Source organism: Physeter macrocephalus, chromosome 7 (assembly GCF_002837175.3).
Source record: "Physeter macrocephalus isolate SW-GA chromosome 7, ASM283717v5, whole genome shotgun sequence".
NCBI classification, from domain to species: Eukaryota; Metazoa; Chordata; class Mammalia; order Artiodactyla; family Physeteridae; genus Physeter; species Physeter macrocephalus.
In genome coordinates, this window is record NC_041220.1 from 108,460,071 (window position 1) to 108,485,188 (window position 25,118).

At 50.9% G+C, this 25,118-nt stretch overlaps 2 protein-coding genes across 2 annotated transcripts in view; both read right to left on the bottom strand.

Moving 5' to 3' along the window:
* The window catches only part of C7H4orf50 (chromosome 7 C4orf50 homolog), a 50,276-nt gene extending 34,113 nt beyond the window's left edge, over positions 1-16,163 (bottom strand). Inside the window, exons 1-3 of the mRNA XM_028492567.1 lie at positions 15,877-16,163; positions 10,970-11,108; positions 7,153-7,746 (exon numbers count right to left, since the gene is read on the bottom strand). Of these exons, the coding sequence (XP_028348368.1) occupies positions 7,153-7,746; positions 10,970-11,108; positions 15,877-16,163 (1,020 nt within the window). The remainder of the gene's footprint in view (positions 1-7,152; positions 7,747-10,969; positions 11,109-15,876) is intronic.
* Positions 16,164-23,868: 7,705 nt separating this feature from the next.
* Positions 23,869-25,118, bottom strand: part of JAKMIP1 (janus kinase and microtubule interacting protein 1) — a 71,381-nt gene continuing 70,131 nt past the window's right edge. Inside the window, exon 20 of the mRNA XM_007114828.2 lies at positions 23,869-23,919. Within this exon, the coding sequence (XP_007114890.1) occupies positions 23,869-23,919 (51 nt within the window). The remainder of the gene's footprint in view (positions 23,920-25,118) is intronic.

Here is a 25,118-nt window from a genome sequence, read left to right on the forward strand (position 1 = left end):
CCAGAACAGGGCCCCAGCCAAGACCAGTGAAAACCAGAGGGCTCTGGGCACAGCCCTGCTCTGCATCCAGACGGGCCCGGCCAACCTGCCACAGGTGCCTCCTGCCCACAGACCTTGGGGCACCTCATGGTTTTCTCGACTGCCTTCCCACTTGATCAGAATTAAACACTTTTGTCAAGAACTTAAAATCGCTATTGGAAGGAGGTGGAGATGAGAAAATGGAGAGAGAGAGAAGGCACAAGAGAAAGGAAGAGAGAGAAGGCAAATGAGAAAGAAAAAAAAGAGAGGAAATAGGATGCAAAAAGGGAGTCAGAAATTCAAAGACATGAGAGCAAGCAAGAGAGAGAAGCAGAAGTAAGGAGGAGGGAAGAGATGAAGGGGAGGCGGAGGCCAGGGTCGAAGGCCACCATCGTCTGCTGTTCATTTCTATTTGGATTTTGCTCCAGTACCCAAGTTGACTTCCATTCAGTTTAACAAATACTTTCTGAGCACCTACTATTGTGGCAGGCTTTGTCCTGGGGCTGGGACACCGCCATGGGTAACACACACAGACCGCTGCCTCGAGGCGCTAACATCCAGGGGAGGACTTCCGAGATGATGCTATACCCGCTTCATGTCACAAGTGATGAAATCAATACTCAGAGAGGGATAGTGACTTGTCCAAGGTCACACAGCACACGCAGTGGGAGAACAGGGCCTGAACTCAGGTCTCCGAACTTGATCCGGGCCTTCTCTCCCCCTTCCTGCCCCCCTCTCCTCAGTGTTGCCAGCCCTCCCTGTTTTTCAACACTCACAGGAGCATTTGCCTGTAACTTCACTTGGCTTTAGTTTTAACGTGTAATTGTTTTGAAAGAAGAAAATGAGGAATACAGTGATATCCAAACACAAATATTACAAATGTGTGAGAATATATCCCTCTGGGCTTTTTTTCTATGCATAGACATTTAAATTCTTCCAAAAGTCTGTTTCTACAAAATGTTGACTTTTCGCTTTTTGCATTTTTCATGTGATGGTATCGAAGGATCATTTCTCCACAACTTCTTCTGTAATGTGGTGTTTTAGGGCTGCCGAATCATCTCTGATGTAAGGAATGCCTTCACTTACCAAATCGGGTCCCTCTGATCAGGCATTTAGGTTGTTTCCAATTTCCACCAACTATAAACAGTATTGAGGTACTTTTAATATATGACAACTATTCAGAATACAGGTTTTGCTCATTCATATTTTTTTGTTTTTAAGTAATGGGCCTTTTTTTGTAAGACCACGGGCCATCTGTATTTCCTTTTTATGTTATTTGTATGTTCGTGGCTTTTGCCCATGTTTTGTTTTTTGACATTATCGAAACTGTTCTAAAGCCCTTGCTCGCTGCAGGAGTGAGCGACAAATGTGTAACGGGCACTTCTGCTCAGGTGCAAGCTTTGAGCAGGAACGGGCTGCCTGGACTCAGGAAACAATGAAGCGATTCTCATCCTCGCCACCAGGGGTCGCTCTGCTCATATCGCTGGGGCCGAGAAGCTGACCTGAGCAGCCCGCATTCCTGAGGCCACTGTCACAAGGCGCGGGGTCGCAGCTCTGGGATGACAGCCTGACACCGACGTCATAAGAGAGTGACTTTTAATCTCTTTATACGAGCCTCCTTGTTACCCTCCAGGCCAGGCCCCTGCCCCAGGGTGTCCCCCTCTGTAGCGGTCATCACCAAACTTGCCCTTTCTGTTCCTGTGTCTACCTCCCCTACAAACTTTTGAAGAGCAGGATCTCCTCCCCAGCCCCAGTGGCCGGCACCGTGCCTGGAACGTACAGGATGCCCAGTACACGCTTGCTAAAAGGCATTTGGACACATCTGCAGATAGGCTTTGCTTCTCTTGCAAACCAGAGTCCTCTTAAATTTTCTTTCACCTGGGAGTCTGACCAGAAACCCCCTCCCCAAACTCCTCCCCGAGTTGGGTGTTTGTCCTCGCAATGGCCATTCCTCTGGGGACCTGGGCTTCAAGCAACTTGTTCTAGAAACTATAAACTGTGTGATCCTGGACAAGGCATGTGCCTCCTCTGTGGGGTTGGGGACAAAATCACTGATCCCTGCCTGGCTACCTCCCAGTATCAAGGAGATCCTGTTTGGGGAAGTGCTGTGTAAATAGGAATCAAATAACATATCTTCTCATAACGATTACCCTCACCATAAATCACACCATGACACACATCAGATGTAACCAAGGGGCTGGTTTGGGTTAGAGGCACCCTAGTAATTTGTAATGATTTTCAATATGATACACACTTCCCTGGGGCTAGACCTCCCTCTCGTTTCCCAATTTCTATACCTCACTTCCCAGCATTGCCATCTTAGGCTGGTCCCTTCGGCTGGAAGTTTCCATTTCCCATGGGCAATGGAGCGAATATCTTCTTTTGGCCATTTATTCACTGAGTCACTTCCTCACCAAGTATTCCACAGCCTGTGGAAGGGCTGGGATTTATGGCTGAATCGGACCCAGTTGGTGATGACGATGAAGGCACAGCTACGGGGCAGTGGGCAGCCAGGCCCAGCACAGTGAGAATTAGGGTCACCAGAGGTGGGTCATGTCATGATGGGGGCACCAAGGAGGGAAGGAACTGACGTAAAATCAGAAAAGTCTTCTTGGAGGAAGAGACATTCTCACCAAATGGAGAGAAGGAAGCAGGGGTTTACCAAGGGGCCATGGGGAGCAGACCGTAGAAGTCTCTAGACACAGGGAAAGTAAGCAGGCTGGAGGAGCCTGGAATATTTAGGGACCCGCAGGACCTCAGGGTGGCCAGGCAGGGTGGGAGGAAGGGGTGGGCAGCGAGCCTGGAATCAGCCGCTAGAGCAGCTGGGGCCTTGAATGCCGTGGTTAGGAAGTGGAGCTGGATCCCAAGGCGATGGAGCTGCTGGGGGCTTATGAAAAGAGATCACTGGGGGGGTTACACCGTTATCCAGAGAAAGGTGCTGAAGATCTGCCGCGTGGCTCTTAACCATTCTGGGTCCTGCCCCTTTGGAAATGCACTGTCAGCCTTGGGAAATCATGCATGCATGCATGCATTCAATGCTCTCAGAACACTGAGTAAAATTTCATACATGCACAGCCCTGGCCACAGGCCAGACCAAGACCTGAGGGACACCATCTGGCTTTACAGTGTTGTTATCAATAGATTCTAGCATTTTAACTTTAAAATTGCAAGCCATGCTGCCCCGTGAGCTGGTGACTGGCTGGCATTTCCCATCTCTCCAGCGTGCTCTCTGGGGGATTTCTTCCTTTCAAGGTGGCCCTTTTTGACTCCAGGGTGCTCAGAGTCGGGGCTGTCAGTGCCCTCTGAGAGTAGGACAGTTTGGAAGACTCTGACATACCCTGTGGCCCTGGGTCCATTCCCCATTCCAAACACCAAGATCTCCAACAGTGACCCACAGATTGTCAGGCCCCTTCCCCCTTCCTCTGTCTGCACCCTCTTTCTCCAGGCAGTCTTGTCATGCCGTGCAGGCAGGGGTCTTGTCTTATTTCCCAGCCCTGGTACCAAGCTCAGGCCCGAGTACACCTCGTTGTACGGCACCCGTTAAAGGCTGATTTTGGACCCACTGACCCCTAGTTACCGGAGGAGCAGAGGATGGCACGCACAGGCTCATCTCAGGGTCAGCCTGCCAGGGCGCAAGTCCTGCCCCACCACTTAATATCTGTGGGACCCTGGGACTCTCCGGGCCTTCACTTCCTCATCTGTAAAATGGGAGTAAAATAGTGCCTCCCCATTGAGGGACAAAATGAGTGGACAACAGATGTAGAGCACCAGAGATGGTGTCTAGTGCAAAGACTCCCTCATAAATATAGGAATCGTTTTGTACCCCCATGAAGCCGGCGAAGAAGCACAAGGAACTAGAACCGACAGTTCTACAGTTTCATGGGGCCTCATAATGGTGCATCCAGGAGGATACTTGTTATGAGTTAAATTGTGTCCCCCCACAAACTTCCTAAGTTGACTCTTAACCCCCAGGACCTCAGAACATGACCTGATTTGGAAATAGAGACACAATTGATTAAGTTAAGATGGGGTCATTCGGGTGGGCCCTAATCCAATACGACTGGTGTCCTTATAAAAGGGGGACATTTGGACACAGAGATGCATAGAACGAAGACAGTGAGACACAGGGAGAAGACAGCCGCCCACAAGCTAAGGAGAGAGGCCCGGAATAGATCTTCATTCACAGGCCTCGGAAGGAACGACCCTGCCGACACCTCGATCTCGGGCTTCCAGCCTCCAGGACTATTGTTGAAACCACACAGTTTGTGGTTCTTTGCTAGGGTAGCCCCAGGAAACTCTCACAGTACGTACGTTTCTATTTGCTCAATAAGGATATTGAGGCATAGAAATAAAACGACTGGCAAGGCTCCCGGGGCTCCTAGAAGGCAGTGCCAGGCTCCAGGCCCACCATTTGGGGGAACTCGGCCCTGCTTGTCTCCATCTGGGAGAACTGCTAACGTCTGGCTGGAGCAAGAAGCTGGTCACCCTGGTGCCCAGCCCCCTTGGAGACATCATCAGCAAGGGGATGGGAGCCACTTCCCAGAAGTGAGAGCAAGCCACACAGGAAATGTACAAACCACGATGAAATGGACACCGACGGCCGAAGCAAGCCCTTGCTAATATCACTCTCCCAGCCCGGATGCTCACAGGCTGCCATTTTAGATGGCTACAGTGACCGTCCCATGACACTCCATGCTGAAATGGTAACTGACATTTGTTCCATCTTTAAAAGGCTCTTGCATTCACGCTCCCCTGGGCTCTTCACTCTGACACACTCAGAAGACAGCAAGTGCTGCTACCCCTTCACCCAGCAGAATCCACTGCGTCTGTCCACTCCGGGTCCCACCTGCCGTTCTAGAGTGTGAGCATCTCACCCCAGTGTGTATGGCTCCCGTGTTTAAGAATCAGCATTTTCTATTCCACGGGCCCCTGCTTCCTCTGCTACACATCTGATAACAGGCTGGCTCCTCCGGATGCTACAGAGGCAGAACTGGCTGGGGACCACACTTTATGGGAAATTTAGGGAATTTTTGAGAGACTTTTGACTGTGCACAGCAGCCTCCAGCAAAGTCTTGAGAGCATGCAGTTCTCCTTGGGCACTGGGTCTTTTAAATGATAAGGCATGAAACATCGAGAAGGTCACAGATGCATGTCAACAAGGGGCTTATAACTGATGGCACACAAGCTGCCAAACGCAGCCACTGACACTGCCCCAAACTCCGCAAGAACCAACGCTGGCCCCAGCATCTTAAGGTAAGGACAGCATCTTGGAGTCACAGCCTTGATCTGGCCCGTGTCCCCTTGCTGGCCCTAATACTTTGGAGCTGCCTGCCTGTGGTCAAGTCACTTAACCTCCTGGGTCTCAGTTTCTCCATCTAGTCAGTGGGATAATAGCACTTGGCTTGCAAGACTGTACTAAAGATTAAATGAGAGAACACAAAATGTACAAAACATTAGGAGGCATCTCTAAAATATTTAGGTATTCACCCTTTTCCTTAGATAAAAGAAAGAGTAGCAGTGCACGGGAAGGCAGAAAGATTGGGAGAATAAGGACGTAAGCCAATAGCCTAAATTAAAATCTTACGTTTAGGAAAATTACAGAAAAGATTCTAAATGACAATTTCCATCTCTACACGATTTATTTTCTGAAATTACAACAAGGTGCCAGTATTAAAGGTACACTGTATTCCTTTTACCTGATGAACATAATGGAGGAAGAACGAACAGGACACACAGAAGTAACATGAGTAGGATGAAGTACTAAAAAGATAAAATATAACCACAGATAAACTCATTATTAAAATGATCTAGGCAGGATACACTTCATTATCTTGAGAAAACTAAAGTTCCCGTTACTTTGAAATAGTTTGTCCAGGTCTGAAGATAAATTTGATTTTTTTTTTTAATGAGTAACCTTCTTTGGGCCAAGGTGGCTCCCTTATTTTTCCTTAAATGCAAATTAACCCAGTGGGATTTTGATCTCTTGGAGGGAGCTGAGTTAACTCTCCCTTTACAGGGAGGCAGCCTGGTGCAGGAGAAACAAAGCACTCTGGACTCACATCCAATTTGGATCAAATTCTAGTTCTGCCTCTTTTGAGCTGTGTGACAACAGGTCAGTGCACTGCCTCTCTGAGCCTCAGCCTCCTCTCTCTGGAGTGCGGACATTAATAGTACCTGCTTTACAGTTTTATGAGCATTAAATGATGCCTTTGAAAACACCGTAGGGTGCCAAGCACATGGCAGGAGTATATTAAACGTTAAGTTTTTGCTCGTCTCTCAGTTAGGTGATAACATCAGTGTCCAGCCTGCTCTTGGCTCCAGAGCTTAAGAAACTTGCTTGGGGTCACACAGCTAGCAAATAGGAGAACCAGAAAGGGGCTGAACCCTGCATGTTCTCTACTGCACAGTCCTGAGGGTCTCCTGTGTGCTGGTGGGGCGGCCGCTACAGAAGCCATCTGACCTGGACCTGCCCTCAAGGGGCTCACAGTCTAAAGAAGGAGAAATGAAGATGCACCGGCACGCGGGGGACCGTGGTCACCTTTGCAGCTGTGAGGGAGGTGGGAAAGGGTGATCGCTTTCCCAGGGAGGGGCGGATAGGGGTGGAAGTCATGAGACCATGACAGTTAACGTCATACTGCATGTGGAGGAGCTCGCCCAGCACGGGGCCTGGCACAGGCAGGGACCCATCAAATGTCAGACAGATGGACGGACAGGAGGAAACAGACGATGAGGGATGAAGGGTAGCTGTTTGGCTGCCTGGAGAGTGGCTGCAAGGAGAGATGGACAAGCAGATGGTCGGGTGAAAGAGATGATGGAGTGTGGTTAGAGGGGGGGGGGGGTGGGTAGACAAGATGGTGCATGAGGGCATGGACATGTGGATGGTGGCTGAGCAGGTGGACAGGTGGTGGCGAGGTGTCTGGCTTGGTGAACGGGTGAGTGAAGCTGTAGGGGTGGATGGGCACCACCAGGTGGGTAGATGCGCGGATGGAATGAAGGGTGGGCGAACGGGGCTGCTGGGTTGCAGGGGTGGTTGAAGAGGAAAACGGGGGAATGACGGAGCCCATGACTTGACCAAGCGGCAGAAAGTTAGAGAAAAGCAGAAAATCACTCGTGCCCTGGGTTGCGGCCACTTACCAGGCTACCGTGGCCAGCAGGGGCCGTGCTGAGCGCTCTCTCTCGGGGGGCCTGGGCTCCCAGCTCCTCTCGCAGGCACCTGTTTTGCTGGGCGAGCTCCTCCACCTGGCCCTGCAGGCCGATCTCCGACAGCTTCAGCCCATAGATGCAGCAGCGCAGCTCCTCCAGCTGCCCGCGGAGCAGCCGCTCGGTGGCGCGCTGCTCCCGCAGCCGGCGCGCCGCCTGGTCCCGCTCGCGCCCGCCGCGCTCGGCCCTGGCCTGCAGCGCGCGCGGCTCCGCGGCCTCCTCGGGAGCGCCCCGGGGACTGGCCGGGCCCGGGGGTCGGGGGCCACCCGGGTTCGGGGCGTCCAGCTCGGCCAGCAGGAGGCCCGCGGCGTGGCAGAGGCGCCGCACGTCCAGCTCCAGCCGCTGCACCTGCGCCCGCAGGATGCGCTCCTGCTCGCGCACCAGTCGCAGCTGGCGCCGCTGGAGCCGCCGGCCGCGCTCCAGGGCCGCCGCCTGCCGCCCCAGCGCCTCGTCCTTGCGCCGCAGCCGCTCCCGCAGCCGCCGCAGCCGCCGCCGCTGCCGCCGGGCCGCGCGCTCCTTCTCCTGAACCTACGGGTTGGCGGTGGAGGAGGGCGTCAGGAAGGCGGCCGGGGACGCACCGTAGCTCGCATTGAGCCTGTCTTTATTTGAAACTTCGATATTTTGTTGTTCAGCGCGCTTTTTCTTTTTGCATTAATTTTTGCATTAAAACATTGCTGCAAAATATTATTTATCTCGATGACTGTTTTTTGGCGCCCCCTTAAAGTTTGCCCAGGAGACGAGCACCTTACTCACCTCCCCCTAGTGTGGGCCCTGCACACTCGTGAGCTCCCTGAGTTCTTGGAAGGAAACTGTGCAACGGGCAGGAGGGGGACGGGCTGGTGCACACTGGGAGGGCTAGTGGTTCCAACATGTGATTCCCCCACACCAGTTTGTAAAGAGCTGCCACCTGGACCCCCCGGAGTGTCCCCACTTCCCCACTTGCAGAACTTCCCAGACCTCTCCATTTCCCAGTGCCTACAGGGTTAATGCCTGAACCAGTAAGGATCAGCCTGACCATGACTTCTGGCTGGTGAGACAGCACCACCAGTGTCACAGCAGTTGTTCCTTCCTGTGAATACGCCCTGTGGAGCTACTCAGAAGTGACCTGCACAATGTCACACGACTAAAAGTCACTGAACCGCCACGTACTTGACTCAAGACCTTTCCTTTTTCCGCTTGGCCCACTGCCTGTCCAAGGAACACATCTCCCTGTTCTTAAACCTTGCCCTCCCCCCACCCATGAGCTGTAGGCTGGACTGGGGTGACCCAGGCACTGCAAATATTGGCGTCCTTGCCCAATTTTCAGAATTAATTTATGCAAATGGGTAGAACTGCCTTCATGTTAAGCTCTCTTTCAGCTGCTAGTGCTTGCTGCTGGTGGTCAGTCACAGCCACGAGAGCTTGCAGAAGACAAAACAAACAAGCAAGAGCAAATGTGAAAGAGGAAACTTGGGGACAGCCTGGCAGGCTTTGTTTGACAGCGTGTTTTGGAGGGAATTGGGGCAGATAAAATTGGAGTTAGATTCCCTGCGAGGAAAACTGCGTGGGGTCTTCCCGATGGTATGAACCCTGTAATCGGTGATGCTAGGTGCACGGTGCCCCATCACTTGGATGGGTCTACCTTTATCACCCTTGGGAATGACCACGGGTCACCACAGAAGTGAGGTGTCTTTGTATGCAAATGATTACTGCAAATATTGACAAGAATGGGGCAAACTGCCATTTGGCAAATATCAGGTACAAAGGGCAGTGTTCATGCACTCCTGCAAAATATGCTCTGAAATGCAGATAGTTCTGGGGAGAGATTGAGGGTTAGTGTCTGGGCTGGGCTGAAGCTGGGCCAAGTGGTCTCCGAGGGGACCCAAGCCAGACCCCTCACCTCTCTGAAATTTTGCCCTTCATCTGGAAATGGGGTTTTGTGACAGGACATTCCCAGGAGCATCCAGATTACAAGAGAATGCAATAAAGAAATGTGTGTGGGCCACATAACTGCAGGTCCTGCAGCGCCCCGAGCTCGCTAATGGCATTTCCCTTGCTTGTCACCCTCATCCTCTGTCTCCCCATCATACTAGGAACCTCTGGTGATTGCAGGACTGTGTCTATTCACCTGGGAAACCCTATATGTATATAAGGCATGACAAAAAATATTAATTACACGATTTTCACGGAGAGATTACATTCTTGATGGCGGGATCCCACATAACACTACTATACCTCGGGTTAAAAACTCTCGGACACTGACGATGATGTGCTGTGAACCAAGGAGGATGAACTCAACTTTCTGCACCTGAAGTTCAATGCAAAGGGCAAAAGTGGCACTTGCATGTCTCCCTGGCATCTCAAAGACTAATTTCAATGTAACTGAACTTCTTATCTTTCCATGCTTCACTTCTATTTCAGTTGAAAGCTAATCAATCTGGTGTTTTTCAAACTTTCTGGACTACTTCCCATGGTAAAAAATACATTTAAGAACGTGCCCCGTTATACATATGCACGTGTTGACAACTGAAACAGAAGTTTCAGGAAACAGCACTCCCCTTCGTACACGTGATGCCCTTTCATAATTCCTAGTCAATTCCATTTTTAAAATGCTGGTTGTGAGTTACGGAATTGATTTCACAACCCACTGACGGGTGTCATCCTGCAATTTAACAGTCGCTGTGCTGCCCTGTGAGTAGCAATTTACTGAAACCGGATGCCTCTCGGGATCTTTGGGTCTCTGCCTGCCAAGTCTCTGCCCTCCAGCCTTCGTCATCTCTCCCCTGGAATATTTCAGTAAAGACTAGTAATTACGAAGGCAGCTAGGGCTATCCAAATGCCTACCGTTGTGAGTGTTTTACACGTATTACCTTCCTTTACCCACACAACAATTGAACGGGGTTGGGACTGTATCATTCCCCTTTCACAGATGAGGAAAACTGAGATCCAGAGAGGTTAAGTCATTTGGCCTAGATCACACAGCTCATGAGTAGCAGAGCCAGGGTTTGGCTCCAGGCATCTGCCTCCAGAGCCTATCCTCTTAACCACCCACTCCCTCTCCAGTCGCGCTCTGACTTGCCCCCTGCCCCTGCCGCCTCTCTCTCCCATGCAGTTAGAGTGATATCCCCCAAAACCCCGACTATGAGCCTCTCCTGCTAAGGTCCCCCTAAGTCCTGCTCCCCCTTGCCTCCAGACTTTGGGTCATGCCGGGGCCCTGGCGATCTGTCCTCCCTGCAACCCTCTTGCCTCACCAACTCTGCCTCCCCACCACACACCACATTCCCCATGGCTCCCAGCATCCAGCTTTGGAGTTACTTGTTTCCCATCTGTGTCGCTGCCCGCAAGCCAGCTCCTGAGGGCAGAGACCCCTCATCAGTCCTCTCCTTGTCCTTAGGCCAGAGCCGGCTCCCCTGATGTCAGGCACCAAGTCCGCAGAAAGGAACCTCTGGCCAGAGCTCCCAGCAAGTGCACAGACCCTGCATGCCACCCAGTGGATCCCAACCAGAGCCCTATGAGGTGGGCAGGACCGGATGGGAGCCCCGTTTTACAGATGGGGCAGCCGAGGCCCAGGGAGGCCACGTGACCTTGCCCAGGTCCAGCGGCCCCTGCCTGCACTGTTAGAATTGGGACCTCTCTTACACCTCCTGGCTAGGCTCTCCAGGCCCGCCCCACTGTCTATGTTCAAGGGCAGCTGCTACCACGTCCAAACCTATGGGGTGACTCTGCTGGGACAAGAAACAAGTCCTGGAAAGAAGGAGGAGGGACTCGGTACCTGGCTGGCGAGCTCCCGCTGCAGTGCCTCCAGCTGCTCCTGGGCCCGGAGAGAGGCACTTCTCTCCTGGAACACGAGGGTGCTCAGCTGGTCCACCTTCTGGAGGAGTTTCCTCTCCGACAGCTCCAGCTCCTGAATTCTGCGCATTGAAGCAGCAAGGCGCTTACTCAGGATGCAGTAAGCGTGGCCTAAGGTTTTCACAGACACCAGGATCATCTTTTTTTCTTCTGTTATTTGGCCAATTTGATATTCTGACAAAATGACATTTTGTAAAACATTCATACCTATCTTTCTGAAGATGATCTAAAATACTTCAGAGACCTCTTTTGAATAATAAGGCACTGGGAATCTTAACAGTGTTCTCATCCCTAAACCAGTAATCCCCAGTTCAGGTCATAGCAATGAAGGACTGAGCCAAACATCTGAACCATACATCTGCATTGTCTCAATTAATCCTTACAGGTGGATTCCCTTCCCCCTACTCTGCACGTGAGAAAACAGGATCAGAGAGGCCGGGCAACTTGCCTAAGGTCACAGAGCATTATACAGTCCAGGCTGCATGGCTCCCAAATTCATGCTTTAACCCTGTGCTCTGTTGCCTCCCATTTAAGCTAAATTATTGCAAATCTTTTCTAAGGAAATGACTGAAATGCAGAAAAACGGTTTCTGCAATTTAAAAAATTAATATCTGGATTCCAAAAGTGAGAGGTTGGAAATGACCTAACAGTTAGGGATGGCTAAGCCACCTGAAGCCTTCAGCACTTCAGGAAGTGCTGAAGTTGTGTCATATGCAAAGTAATACCCAGGCCGGAAGTGAGCCCTGACCTCAGCTACATAGAAAGGAGGAGCACATGTGAATGGAGGGAAGCCGGAAGGAACATCTGCCTAGTGGTCCCATGAGGAGCGGAGGAGCCACATAGACTCACTTGTCTGTCTGCTGCTCGTACCTAGTATCCAAGTCCCCGCAACGTGCCAATCTTACTTCTATAATAGAAGACCATGAAACACATGGCAAGTGCATTCTCAGCCTACATGGACAAGCTCTGCACAACCTCACTCCTTTACCCAGCTCCACACCAGGTGACCTGCTCATCCAGGACAGACTCTGCTTCCCTGGGTGAGGACTTAGCTTTGCCTCCTGGCTCTGCCACTTACCTGCCATGAGGCCTTAACTGGGCTCATTCACCACTATGACCCTCAGTATCTTCATCTGTAAAACAGGTAATTGCACCTTGCTCAGAGGGTTATTGTGAAGATTAAGTAAAGTGAGTCACTATTATTAATAATAGGGCCAAGAGTCCCCTCTCCTGCTCTAGTTTTGAGGCCCTGGGGGAGGGTCTCTAAAGTGACAGAAGGGAGGGTGCCCTCTTGTGTAGATTAAAATTAAGTTCCTTCCAAAATGAACCACAGGAGTGGTCGCACGTTAATCAGTCAGAGGCTTGGGTGGAGTGCCTTCTGATTGATTATAAAACGTGGTGATATCTGAATGGGAAAAGAAAAGTTTAACTTTTTAGTTTTTGAGACCAATCTGAAACGTTAAATCTGGGACAATATTTAATTCTGGTATTATCCCTATACTTAAACTAGGCAGAAAATGACTACTTTCATGGTGGCAGGCTGAATAACAGCCCCCAAATATATCCATGCCCTGCTCCCCGAAACTTAATGAATGTTACCTTAAGATGCAAAAGAGACTGCAGATGTGATTAAGTTAAGGAGCTTGAGATGGAGAGATTATCCTGGATTATCTGGGTGGGCTTAACCGAAATAACGACTGTCCTCATGAGAGGGAGGCAGAGGGGAGGCCATGTGACCACTGAAGCAAGATGCTACCCTGCTGGCTTGAAGATGGCGAGGGGCCAGAAGCCAAGGAATGCAGTTATAGATGCTGGAAAAGGCAGACACAGGTTTCCCCTACAGCTTCTGGAGAGAGCACAGCCCTGCGGACACTGTGACTGTAGCCCAGTGAGACTGCTTTAGGACTTCTGCCTCCAGAACTGAAAGGCAATGAATGTGTGTTGTTTGAAGGCAGCACGTTTGCAGTAATTTGTTTTAGCAGCCATAGGAAATATATACACACACAAATAGGAACTAGACAATGAGGTAGGATTTTTCACTGATTAATGACAAGTTAAAAAATATATTTTACAGTGTAGAGCTGCAAAGAGTGCTACGGAACTGGGAGACTCCATCAGGGAATATCCATCAGGATAAATCGGGCAGGCTGCCTGGGTGGTCCCAGCGCCCCCATGTAGCCGGGTGTGTGACCACGGAGAAGTTACTTAAGCCAGCACCTTAATTTCCCCATCTGGAAATTGAGGATATTGCTATTACTTCATTTTTAGTAATTTATTTATTTATTTATTTATTTATTTATTTGCGGTACGCGGGCCTCTCACTGTTGTGGCCTCTCCCGTTGTGGAGCACAGGCTCCGGACATGCAGGCTCAGCGGCCGTGGCTCACGGGCCTAGTCGCTCCGCGGCATGTGGGATCTTCCCGGACTGGGGCACGAACCCGTGTCCCCTGCATCGGCAGGCGGACTCTCAACCACTGCGCCACCAGGGAAGCCCTAGTAATTTATTTTTAAGGATTAAGTCTGTTAATACGCGTCAAGCATGTAAATAGTGCCTAGCCCAGAGGAAACACTCGACAAGTGTTCAGCTATTACTAATTTTGTTGCATTTAGATTGTAAATGAATTTGCAGCGATGATAGTGTTATGGAGGTGGGAGTGGGGTTCTCGTTCTCAAATTTCTAACAACGTGGTTGCATTAGTTTTACAATAAATACTTTTAAATATTAACTCTTTAACTGAAGTGAAATCCAATGTACACTATCAATCTTTTACTATCCCCTACTTAGAGCAAACCCATGGTGAAATTAGCCTGAAATCTATATTCACAGTTGTGCATTCAGACCCTGGCTTCAGCTCTTAGTGACACTGAGTAATAATGTATTTCATCCACTGAGCCTCAGTTTCCTCATCTGGAAAAGGGGATCATATCACTCTATGTGTCACAGCGTTCAAGGGAGCAGCGATGGAGGCATGGTGGGGGGAGGTCAGCACTGTGCCCTGCACCACAGGCTCTTGGTAAGCCTTAACTCTTTATCCTCCCAACCCCTGCCGCAGATCGGGCCTCCCCTCCCGAAGCCCTGCTTCTACAGGATGGTGCGTCCCACCTTCAGAGAACTGAGGACACAGCCCACATTTCCCCACGGGCGGGTCCAGGACACCACCTCCAGGATGGCTTCATCCCAGGCACCAGCCACAGAGGCCCCTCCTCTCCGTCACTCATGGTGCCTCCAGACTGCCTGTCTCTCCCTCACATAGAGGGGTCCCCTCTGGCAGGGGTTTCCCACCCATCTTTCCCAGGCCTGGTGACCTTCTGCTTTTCACTGCCATGTACAACCTTGCGTGAGTTATACTTCTATCTCTCCAGGGCTGGGGCCCTGCCTTTCCAGCTCTCAACCCCTAGAACTCATGTTTTGGGCTGAATATGTCCTCCCAAATTCATATGTTGAGGTTAGCTAACCCTAGTACCTCAGAATGTGACTGTGTTTGGAGAGAGGGTTTTTAAAGAGGTAATTTAGTTAAAATGAGGTCATTAGGTTGGGCCCTGATCCACTATGACTGGTGTCCTTATACGAAGAGGAGATTAGGACACAGACATGCACAGAAGGAAGACCACGGGAAGACACAGAGAGAAGGCAGACATCACCAAGCCAAGGAGAGAGGTCTCAGAAAGAAACAACCTTGTCCACACTTTGATCTTTTACTTCCATCCACCAGGGCTACGAGAAAATAAATGTCTGTTGTTTAAGCCCCCCAGTCTGTGGTGGTTTGTTATGGCAGCCCCAGCAGACTCATACAACAAACAGTATGTGATTCCCGAGGGCTAAGTGCACGTTGTAGAATGAGTGAATGAATGAGGGAATGAATGCATACATGGATGAATGAGTGAATGGACAATCACATAGACTGATACTGAAGGTGACAGAATAATTTTTCTCATATGTGAATTTTTTCACGTGAAAAGTTTTACAAAGAGGAGAAAAAGTACAGATCATGTAAATACACATTTACTGACTTGCCCTTACTAAAATGAAGGAAAACACACCCAAAATGGGGAAGTCAGACACATTTAAGACACTTGGCTGTTGGCATATTGGTAAACCTGTCAGACCCCAGCCATAACCGTACTGCATTTCCATGCTGGCTTCTCCTTTGATATGTATGCAAGGCCCCACCTCATTCTACTGGCCTGGGTATCAAAACAGAGCATGGGCTTTGGAGAAAGACCTGGATTCAAACGCCCCACCTCTGGACCATGGCGGTTCCATCAGGAAAATAGAGCCTACACCAGGAGGTTCAGCAGCGAGAATCAAACACAGGGAATTTGCTACAAAGATGATGGAAGAGATGAAAGGTCAGACAGAGATGAGAGGCAACCCAGAGGTTAGCAGCTGCTGGGAGCCACTTCTGCCCCTGGGGCCGGAGGGATAGACAGGGAGGAGGTGGTGATACTGGGGCCCAGGAGCAGGACCACAGAGGAAGCCGAAAGCATGACCGAATGGCAGCCATAGTCAGAGACGCCACCCAGAGCAGAAGAGAAGGGGAGAATACCCTGGCTTCTCCCGTCCTCCTCCCTTCAGCGTCTCCCATTGGCTGGACCCAGATGGAAGCCAGTGAGCAAGGGAGTCTGGGAAATAGGCTCAGCCCCTATGATACGGAGCAGAAGAAGGGAAAGACAGAGAGGGAGCCAGGGACTGCTGTGGCGGGTTATGGAACACTGATTGTTTTGCCTGCATCCTCAGTCACAGAGATGGTTCAACACTCCATCCTGACACAATTAGGATGCCCCAGGATTCGAACATACACAAAGAAGAGGTCCAAAGGGTATATTTACCTGCTCCTCAGCCCAGACTCTGACATCACGTACTTGTCCACAGCTGCCAACAGCTTCTGTTCGGAGGATTCCAGTTGCTTCCTGAGCGTTCCCGTGTTCAGGTCTGGGCTTCTGGCTGCTTCTTCTGGAAGACATCCTGGCTCCTCACCAGTCTCCTCTACATCCTGGAAGATCCAGGACGTGTCGATCTTCACATCGACGTTCATTATATCAAACCCATCGCTGCTGGGGGCTCTGACAATGTAGCTGAAACTTTTTTCAGTCCGTCCTTTAGCTGTCGGCTCCATCCCAGACATTGTTCATGGGCCAAGACTTAATACAATTAAGTGAATCTGCAACATGGACCTTCTGGAGATTTCAAGGTGGCTGCAGTGCCTTCAGATTGTGCAGGAAAATATCCTTTGAGGAGGGCAAGAACAGGTGGATTATTTATGAGTGGGGGACTTGGGTTTCACCTGCAGAAATGTCATACAATATGAATGAAAGCCTCTCGTTTTACAAGCCAGCCTGCCTGCACTCACCCAAAGCAGAAAAGTCACTTGGAATTAAGAACTTAATAATGTGTACAAAGAGGGAAAATAAGATTTCTAGGCAGGACCATCAGAATGTTATAAATTCTCAGCAGTGAGGCTCAAGTTTTCACCAGGTAGTAAATGAAGTTCTAAACCTCCTTTCTGAGTCCAGCAAACACTTATCACAGGCTTGGAGTTTACTAGGAGAAGAGGAAGGGAAACTAGCACTGCACTGGGTCATCTCACCGCACCTAGTCCGATTCTCCTGGAAACCCCAGGAGGTGGGCATTTTCATAACCCTTTTACAGATGCTGAAACAGAGGCTCTGGAAGCTGGGGGAGTTGGTCAGCCCCCACAGATGGCAGTGGTAGAGTCAGGATTCAAATCCAAGTCTGACTCCAAAACTCAAGGGGTAAGGGATGAACCCAGACCCCGAACAGGAGGAAACACATCCTGCTGTGGAGGAGCCTGAGGCTGTATAGGTGGCCAAGAAATGACCCATCGCAGCTGGCAGAGGTAGGCAGAAGGCTCCTCCAGGTGGAGGGATTCTCAGGACCAAAGCCCCAGGACAGAATCAGGACAGGTGAAGGGAGTGGGAGTGGTCGGGTTTGGCTGGCCCAGTGCACACACTGAAGGGGGAAGTGAGGATCCAGGACAGGAGGTGACTTGGAGCCATATCCCTGTGGGCCTTGGACTCCAGGACATGGCATCTCTGTGTGGGAAGTGAGGGGTCCCCCGGAGTGTTTAGAGCCAAGGAGGGTCCTGGTCAGATCTTTGAGGATGGGGTACCGCGGGGGGTGCAGGAGGCGAGAACGGAAGGAGCTGGCCAGGGAAGAGTGCAATAAATAGGCCTGATGCAGAGTGGTGCAGGAATAAATAGAAATTTAAACTACGGGACTTAATCCTCCCTGTGAAAAATGATGGAAGAGACTTCCCCCACCCTTTTCTGAGAGCACCTACTTTAGAAAACTTGCCGTTCTTTCTTCATCTCTTTGAAATATATGTTGATTCTTTTAAAAGCTATATAGGCCTTTTGCTGCTTTTCTGCCCCAGGAACGTGTTTCTGAAGATCCTGGGAGCCATCTCTTCGGCATGCAAACCCCCAAGGAAAATAGAACCCTGTCTCCCAGTTCTTCCCGGTCTCCCGGCTCCAAGTTGCAAAACCACCTCCTGTCATAGAGATAGGAGAAATTCCACTTTTCTTTGTACAAAACAAATGAACAAACACAGAGGGTCACTCCAATGGCCAGGTGGATTTAGGGTGACCTATATGTAATAAATAGTGCTGCCAAGTTCTCTTACGTGACAACAAATTATTGTTTATCCTGAGGACCTGTACGAATTGGGCTGTATCTCCTTGGCTAACAAGAAGTGAAATTCTTTTCTGTCTTTGCAAATCTCTTAGCGGATGGTCTGTGATGTACATCACATTCTGGTTTGATGCTCTTTCGATAATAAAATTGTTTTCTTCCTTGTCTACCTTAGTGGAGAGGTTGTCTGGGTTGGGAGAAAATTGTGTTTTAGAGTGTATTTCCCAACCATAATGGAAAAGACTTTTTAAAACCCAACAAGGTCCTATTATAGAGTACAGGGAACTATATTCAATATCCTGTAATAAGCCATAATGCAAAGGAAAAAAATTAAAATCTACTTCCTCAAAAGTGGCTGTGTAGGGTGGCGCAGGGGGCTTGCAATAGACACGGAGCCATCAGAGGCAGCAGGGCGGGGTTTCGGCCAAGAGGGGGCGCAGTGGGGCAACTCAGATCGCCGGTGTTTCTTGGATGGAATATTGGACAAATCACCTAACTTCTCATAAAAGGTGGGCGTGGGTAGTGAAAATCGTACCCACATCAAGAGCTGTTGAGGCATAAATAAGTGGCTGTAGGGTAAGCAGTGCACAGCGCCAGGCACACAGTGAATGCAGCATGCAGGCTGTGCGTGACAGGCAGAAGCAACATGTAGTTCAGATCGCCTGCCTGGGCTGTGTCCAGCTCTGCCTCTTATGCGCCAAGATCTTAGGCACTTAACCCAGCTCGCTGCAAAATGAGATGAACAGCAGTCCGCTCCCTGCTGTTGCACGAGTCACTTAGCTCTCAAGTGCCTGGTCCTGTGCCTGGCACAGCGAGCCCCCAGGGACCTTAGCTGCCAGGCGCATCCTCGCGCAGGATTAATTGACAGCTGACTGGGGCCAAGTGACCGCCTACAAAATCATGTGCCAGGCCTGCAAGGAGGAGGAAGCAGGTATTCTAGACCTTTCTTAGGGGAGCAGCCTAGAGGAACCGTGCATCCAGGACAGGTAAAGGGCATTTGAGCCCCAGGGCCTCTGTCTGGGGAAGTGTCTTCAGACTTGTTTTGGATAAGTAACTAAGACTGTGGGCTTCATTTGGAATGAACCATCTGTGTCTGAGGAAGAAGGACCGGAATGTGGCTTGCCCGTGGATTATCAGCCCTGCGGGCTTCTCAGGGCTGAAGACCTGAGGGAAGGGGACAGATGGCTGTGGAACCGCTGTAAGGACGTGGCCCTGCATCATTCGCAGCCTGGGTGAGGTTCCCCAAGGCTGAGGGCGATCACAGGAAGGACACAGAGCTTGGCTGAGAGCAGGACACAGGGGTCCCCACTTCAGATGAAATGGCAGCCCCTGAGAGATGGTGGGGAGGGGGCGGGAGGAGGCCAGGCTTCTGGAGACCGGCAGCTCTTCCCCTCAGCTGGAATCAGAGTCACAGTGCGGGGTCTGCAGGAGTCCCCAAGGCTTCTCAGACAACCTGGGGGGCACCCCAAATCGGCTGGTTGGGATCCCCAATTTGGCAGGCCTCTATCAGGTCCTGGTTAAATGCGAGAAAAGAGAAACAAACGTGCTTTTCTGTACTGGAAGCGGCAGGTGGTATTCCCGCTCATCAGCTCTTCACAAGCTGGTTCTGGAAGGTGAGGGGAAAGCAGGAGCCCCGGACCCTGAGGCTCAACTGCGGAACGCGAGAATCCAGAAAGAGGGAAGCAGGGCTGGCCAATGGAAGGAGAGAGGATGATGAATTCGCCGAGAAAGGTGCTGAGCCGGCGCTAAATCGCAGAGTCCAGCTCTCCCGGTGACTAGGGCCTGCGCGTGCGCAGTGCACCCGCGGCACCACCCCAGCCCCGCCCCCTCTAGCCCCGCCCCACCCTCCGCCCGCAGGGCCCTGGGCACCGAGTCAGTGCACCTGGGACCTCTAGGGTGAGCGGGCTCTAGAAGCTTCAGGTCCCGCACACGCCCGCCTGTTGCATTTCACCCGACTCCAACTCAGTACGTGCAGCGGGGGGGAATATGCCCAGTGTGCCCGGGACTTCCCCATTTTAGAACTGGAAGTCCTGACCTGGGACCGGATGGCTGGTCACCCGCAGGGCTGGTCTCCGGGCCCACACCGCTGCCAGACGGTGGCGGCGGGGCACGGTCTGCCCCCTGGACTTTTCTACCCTGCCCCTCACTGGTTTCCACTGCCTGTAGAGGACTGAGGGATATGGGGGGGGGGGAGTGAGGGGAGGGGAGGAATGAAGTATGAGGTGTGAGGGGAGAGGAGGGGTGAGATGTGAGGGGAGTGGGAAACAGCACATTTAAGTGGTATAGCATGGCATCCCTGTGTCAGGAACTTGACCTGGGCTCTCCCTTCACCCCCCAAGTAGATCTGTGAGAAGGCTGGTGGTAAAGGGTGGACCCAACCCTTCTCCTTTCTGTGTGAGAAACTGACTTGGGTTCCGTTGAGTCTGTAGCTCTACCAACTGGAAACCACATCTGGGCAGAAGGTCAGTTGCATTACTAGGCAACAAGCACAACAGCAGCCCTGAGCTGTGTGTCTCATCTGGGCGCGGAGGGCAGAGGATGACGTATGAGTACATAAGTACGCACCTGGTGGGCCGCCAGAACTCTAAGCCCCCTGTGGCTCTTGTGACTGGGCCTTTCCCTGGCAGGAACCTTGGAAGCGATGCCTGGGACTGTCACAAGAAATGCCGACTCGTTGTTGGCTCCCTGCACCTGCCTGTATGAAACTCACTCGCTCGCACCTGAACTGTCTCCTGGGTGCCAAAGAGACTGGCCCCTGGTCCCCCGTGGGCTGTATGGTCTCCTTGGAGGACGACTTCCACAAGGGTGCATCAGATGCTGCCTGCTGCATCTCCTGCCAGTATCCGAGAGTCTTTGGGTCTAACTCTCTAGTTGTACCCAAAGAAGACCTCTTGTGAGGTGCTATGTGGGAACTATCACACCCCATTCCACAGATGAAGAAATTAAGACTCTGAGCGGCAAGTACTTTGCCAGTGTCCACTGCAGGGGAGTGGCTGGTCTAGGAGTGGACCTGGATGGGTCTGACTTCAAAGCCACTGCCATTGGCATCCTGTTGTCTGAGTGGGAGATCTGAGAAGACAGAAGCGCGGGGCAGGAGGGCATGAGGCCCACACTCCTGCAGCAGGGAGGGATGGACACTCTGTGCTGTGGGACTAGCTTCCCAGAGACCCTTGCACACCTCCTGGACTTCTGCTACTAAGTTAGCAAAGCAAGGCTTCTCTGTGTTTCTTTGGCCCCAGAGAAAGCAGACGTGCTTTTCATTTTCACTTGCTGCATGGTTCCACATTCCCATTGCTGCCTGGAGTTCTCAGATGCCTGCTTTTTTCAAGCAAAGACATCAGTTCATTTGCTTTTGGTTATCAGATGTGGGAAAGTCATGGGGGCTGCTGTGGTGGTGCTTTGGGTTTAGATTTCAAAAGAGAATGATCACTTCTCAGCTGTCTTGGGTGTGTGTTTTCTTAGAGCCCCCTAATCCTTTGGTTTGGTTTGAATATCCCTCTCCATCTGGTTGGGTGCCCCTTCTGTGCTGAGCTCCATGTCCTTCTCCATCCTTGGGTTTATCCTTCTGAGAACTTTCAGCTCCTCTGTTGGATTCCCTGCCCTCCTTGATTCCTTTGGTAGCCTGAATTTCAGTCATTTTAGTTTTCTCCAAAGGTTATTCTCACTAGAAATTATAGGATTGCTCTTGCAGCCCAACAAACACAGAGCAATGAATCTTTCCATCCTGGGGATCAACCCATCCTTGCCTTCAGCTGCTCCTTCCAACAAGATGCAGCTGTCCTTTCCTTCACATTCACTACCTTCCATTTCACTTGATCTATTTTGATTCCCAACGTCTTCCTTCCAAAAGTTTGGGAGGGATCAGTCATATGAGCAGGTGCCTTTTCCTGGAGATGCTCCCCCACCCACCTGCTGCTCACCCTAGAATAACAAAAGCAACAACATCCAAAAGTAACTTCTCTTCTCCAGGATTTGCTCCTGGGCTTGACTTCCACCAGCTGGTGTCCTGGTCTCCTCGGCAGCCCCAACCAATCCGTCGTTCTCCTGGGAGGCGAGGTGCAGAGGCAGGTCTCCTGGGACCAGGAATGGCTGTCTCCTCCTCCGAGGTTGTAAGAAAGTGGACTTGGTCTCAGACCACTGCGGAAGGAGCCTCATTCCCGAGGATGCTCCAGGGATCACTCCACAACCCAGAATTTCTTCCTGGCCAGCCCCTTGCAAATTACCACCCAGATGTGAGACAGCCCGAGTGTGGTCTAGGCGGGGATGCTGTCCACCTCTCAATCCTTGATCAACAATGGCCCAGGTGCAGTCAAGCTCTGGGACTTTCACCCTCAAGAGTGATGGAGCCTGTGGCTTCCCCCTTGTAAATCCGAGGTCCTGGGGTCCACCGTCCACAGTGGGCAAGGCTCCAGTCCTCTCTCTCTGGCCAACAGCTGCTGAATTCAGCTGCACACAGATCTGGAGGGTTTTGTTGACTGGGGCTTGACTTTGGGTTCAGATCACAGGGACATTTGCAAGTCACTCTGGCTGATAGACTCCAGGATGCACATGGCACAGTTCATGGAGACATATGTACACAGTCAGTGTCTAGCCGGGCACACACACCACAGCTAGGGGAGGCATGCTGTGCAGGGACAAGGATGCAGTCTGTCCCCAGACAGTGCAGCGGCTCTCCAATCAATCCTTTTCTAGTAATTGCACTTAGTTTCCTGGTATTCAGGTCTCTGCCCCTCGGGCTCTTGAAGGTGCCACATTGGGGACTTGGATGTGGCCCTGAGCTTGACAAATTCCCCATCATCCTTGCAGAGCTTCTACAGCTCGGCCCAGCCAGGACCCAGCCATAGATCCTAAATGCCTCCCGTTCAAGCTGTCGTGTAGTATCTGTGAATTCTGGTTTCAGTTTCTGGGCTTGGAATAGCTTGTTTTGCTGTTGAATTTTGGTTTGAGTGGGGTTGGGTTTGCCATAGGACTCAGTTTATTCCATAAGCTCTTTTTCTATCCTGGAAAATTAAAAAATAATTTGACATGACACAAGAACCAAGGGTGAGAATGGCTGGGGAAGCCCCTGGCTTATCCGCCCTCACCTGTTCCCATCACTGTCCTGAACTCTCCAGCTGAGCCCACGGAGGGACCTTCCCCCACAATCCAGGGAGCGAGGAAATAGGGTTCAGATGGCCTGTCTCCCAGCACCCACCCCCAACCCACTATGGCGACCTCCACTCCCAGTCTGATCAGACCTGGGATCATTCCTTTATTTGCTGCACAAGCACGGAATGAGCATCAACCATGTGCCAAGCGCTGTCCTAGGACCAGGGCACAGAGGATCCAAGGAAGAGCCCTGTGTGCAGGGATTGGGCTCAGGGTATCCACAAGGACATCAGGCAGGGACAAGTGTCAGAGCTCAGCCTGGGGGTCCAGGAGGCTAGTAGGCTGTGGGCATCCTCAGAATTCACAGGGCCCTCACCTGGGCTGGATTCAGCAGCAGAATTCTAGACTCTAGGGGCCCTGGTAGACCCAAGTCCATGGTGGGCACTCAGAACAGGGAGAATGGGGGAGGCCTGGGTGCCAAAGAAGGAACTCAGGATGAGACACGCAGGGTCCAATGATCAGAGAAGGACCAGCTGCCGGGATGGCATCAAAACCAGGCCTGGGGTCCAGGGCAGGTGGTGGGGGAGAGGCAAGGAGCTTGGGCTCTTTACAAAGGCTTCCTGGGCATTTTGTATGCAGGTCATGGACTTGCCCATCAGCCTCCCACTCCTGCAGACCCCTGATCCCAGAAGCCCACCCTGGTCTGGACCCTACGGTGAATTTACTGTCCCACAGGCAATAGAGAGCACCAAAAACCGAAGCCAAAATAGAAAGAACCTTTGGAAAAAGCCACAACCGCCTTCTCAAGATAAAATACAACAGGGGGACAACCAGGTCCCCATTGTCCAATCTTATTCACAGAGAGCTCCCTGATCTTCCTCTCAGGGGTGGAACTCTCCAGTGACCCCCGGATGCCCCGGGGCCAGTGACCTGACGAGGAGCAATCTACCACAAGGCCACCTTCCATGGCACCTAAAGGAATGTTACAGTCAGAGCTGGGAGGAAATCTCCTTTTTAGAAAAATCATTTTTATCAGTGAAAATGAAAGGATACCAACCCGAGTTCTTGGCTCACTGAAGTCATCAAGGCCACAGAATGAATGCTAGTGAGAAAAACAAAAAAAGGAACAAAAACTATAAAATAAGACCAAAAGAAAATGAGGGGGAAAAAAAGAAAAGAAAAAAAGATGTAAGATATGTAGTATGGAACTCAATGACAGCATTTCACAAGAACTACACCACTGGGGTTGGGTTTGGAAAGAGAAACAGGAAGTCGGTGGGCTTTAGGAGCTGATTTCACCTGAGAAACCCATCCTGTGGGATGTCTCACCCAGGGTGGGTTGTCCCTACACAGTCCCCAAACATCTGGCTAATTTAGACAGGGGAGATGTACACCATGGACCAGGGCTTTTTGGTGCAGAGGTGTGACTTTCTTGAAGAACCTGGCAGGACAGTATATATAGAGGAAGAACTCTCCAATAGTCATAGTTGATGGTCCCACCAAAGGCCAGCCATGACATGCGTACAAGGATCAAGGAAGATTCCACCCAGGTCACAGGTCATCCAGTCTGACCTGCAGACCGGCCCCTATACCATCCCTGTCAGGGCCCACTCTCCCAAGAGATTCCACTGTTTAAAATCTTTTGTGCCATTTGATTAGTCTACTTTAAGAAGAAAAAAATTGCAGAAAAAAATGGCTTTATGGGAATGAAAAATTATACAGGTCAGTTTGAGAGTAGAGTTTTTCCCCTTAGTTTATTTATTACTTGCTTTTTTCAAAAAGAATTGCTGGTGATTAGGTGAAACATGTCTGAACATTATCCAGGGCTTTTGAAAATAATTCATTATTTTTTTCCAAATCAAGGTAATAGCTCCCCTAAATTGTTATTGAAAAAATGAAAATCCAAATAGACAGCCACCAAATTTTAAACAAAATTTAGAATCATTGGAAGTTAGAGCTAGAAGGGGCATTTAGAATCACCTAGCTCCTCATATTCTGCATGAGGAAACTGAGGCCCGGGGAAGGGGAGGTCCTTGCCAAGACCAGCCTGTGGAGTGTGGCAAGGACAGAGTTCCTGATCACTGACCATGGTGGCTGGAGTTATTTTTCCACCAGCCCAGGCCAATAGTGCCCGTGGGGAAATCCTTGAAGTATCCTTGAGATCCCCTCAGCTCCTCAAAATAACCTTGGAAGCTGGGGAGGGGGGATGGCATGCAGCAGATGGGGACTCTAGGAATCTGCTTAAACCGAATTTCCATGGGATTTCCAGGGCGCCAACAGGAGAACTGGCCCAAATCCTCCAGCCATGACCCTCTGCTGCCCCCTTGCTGGT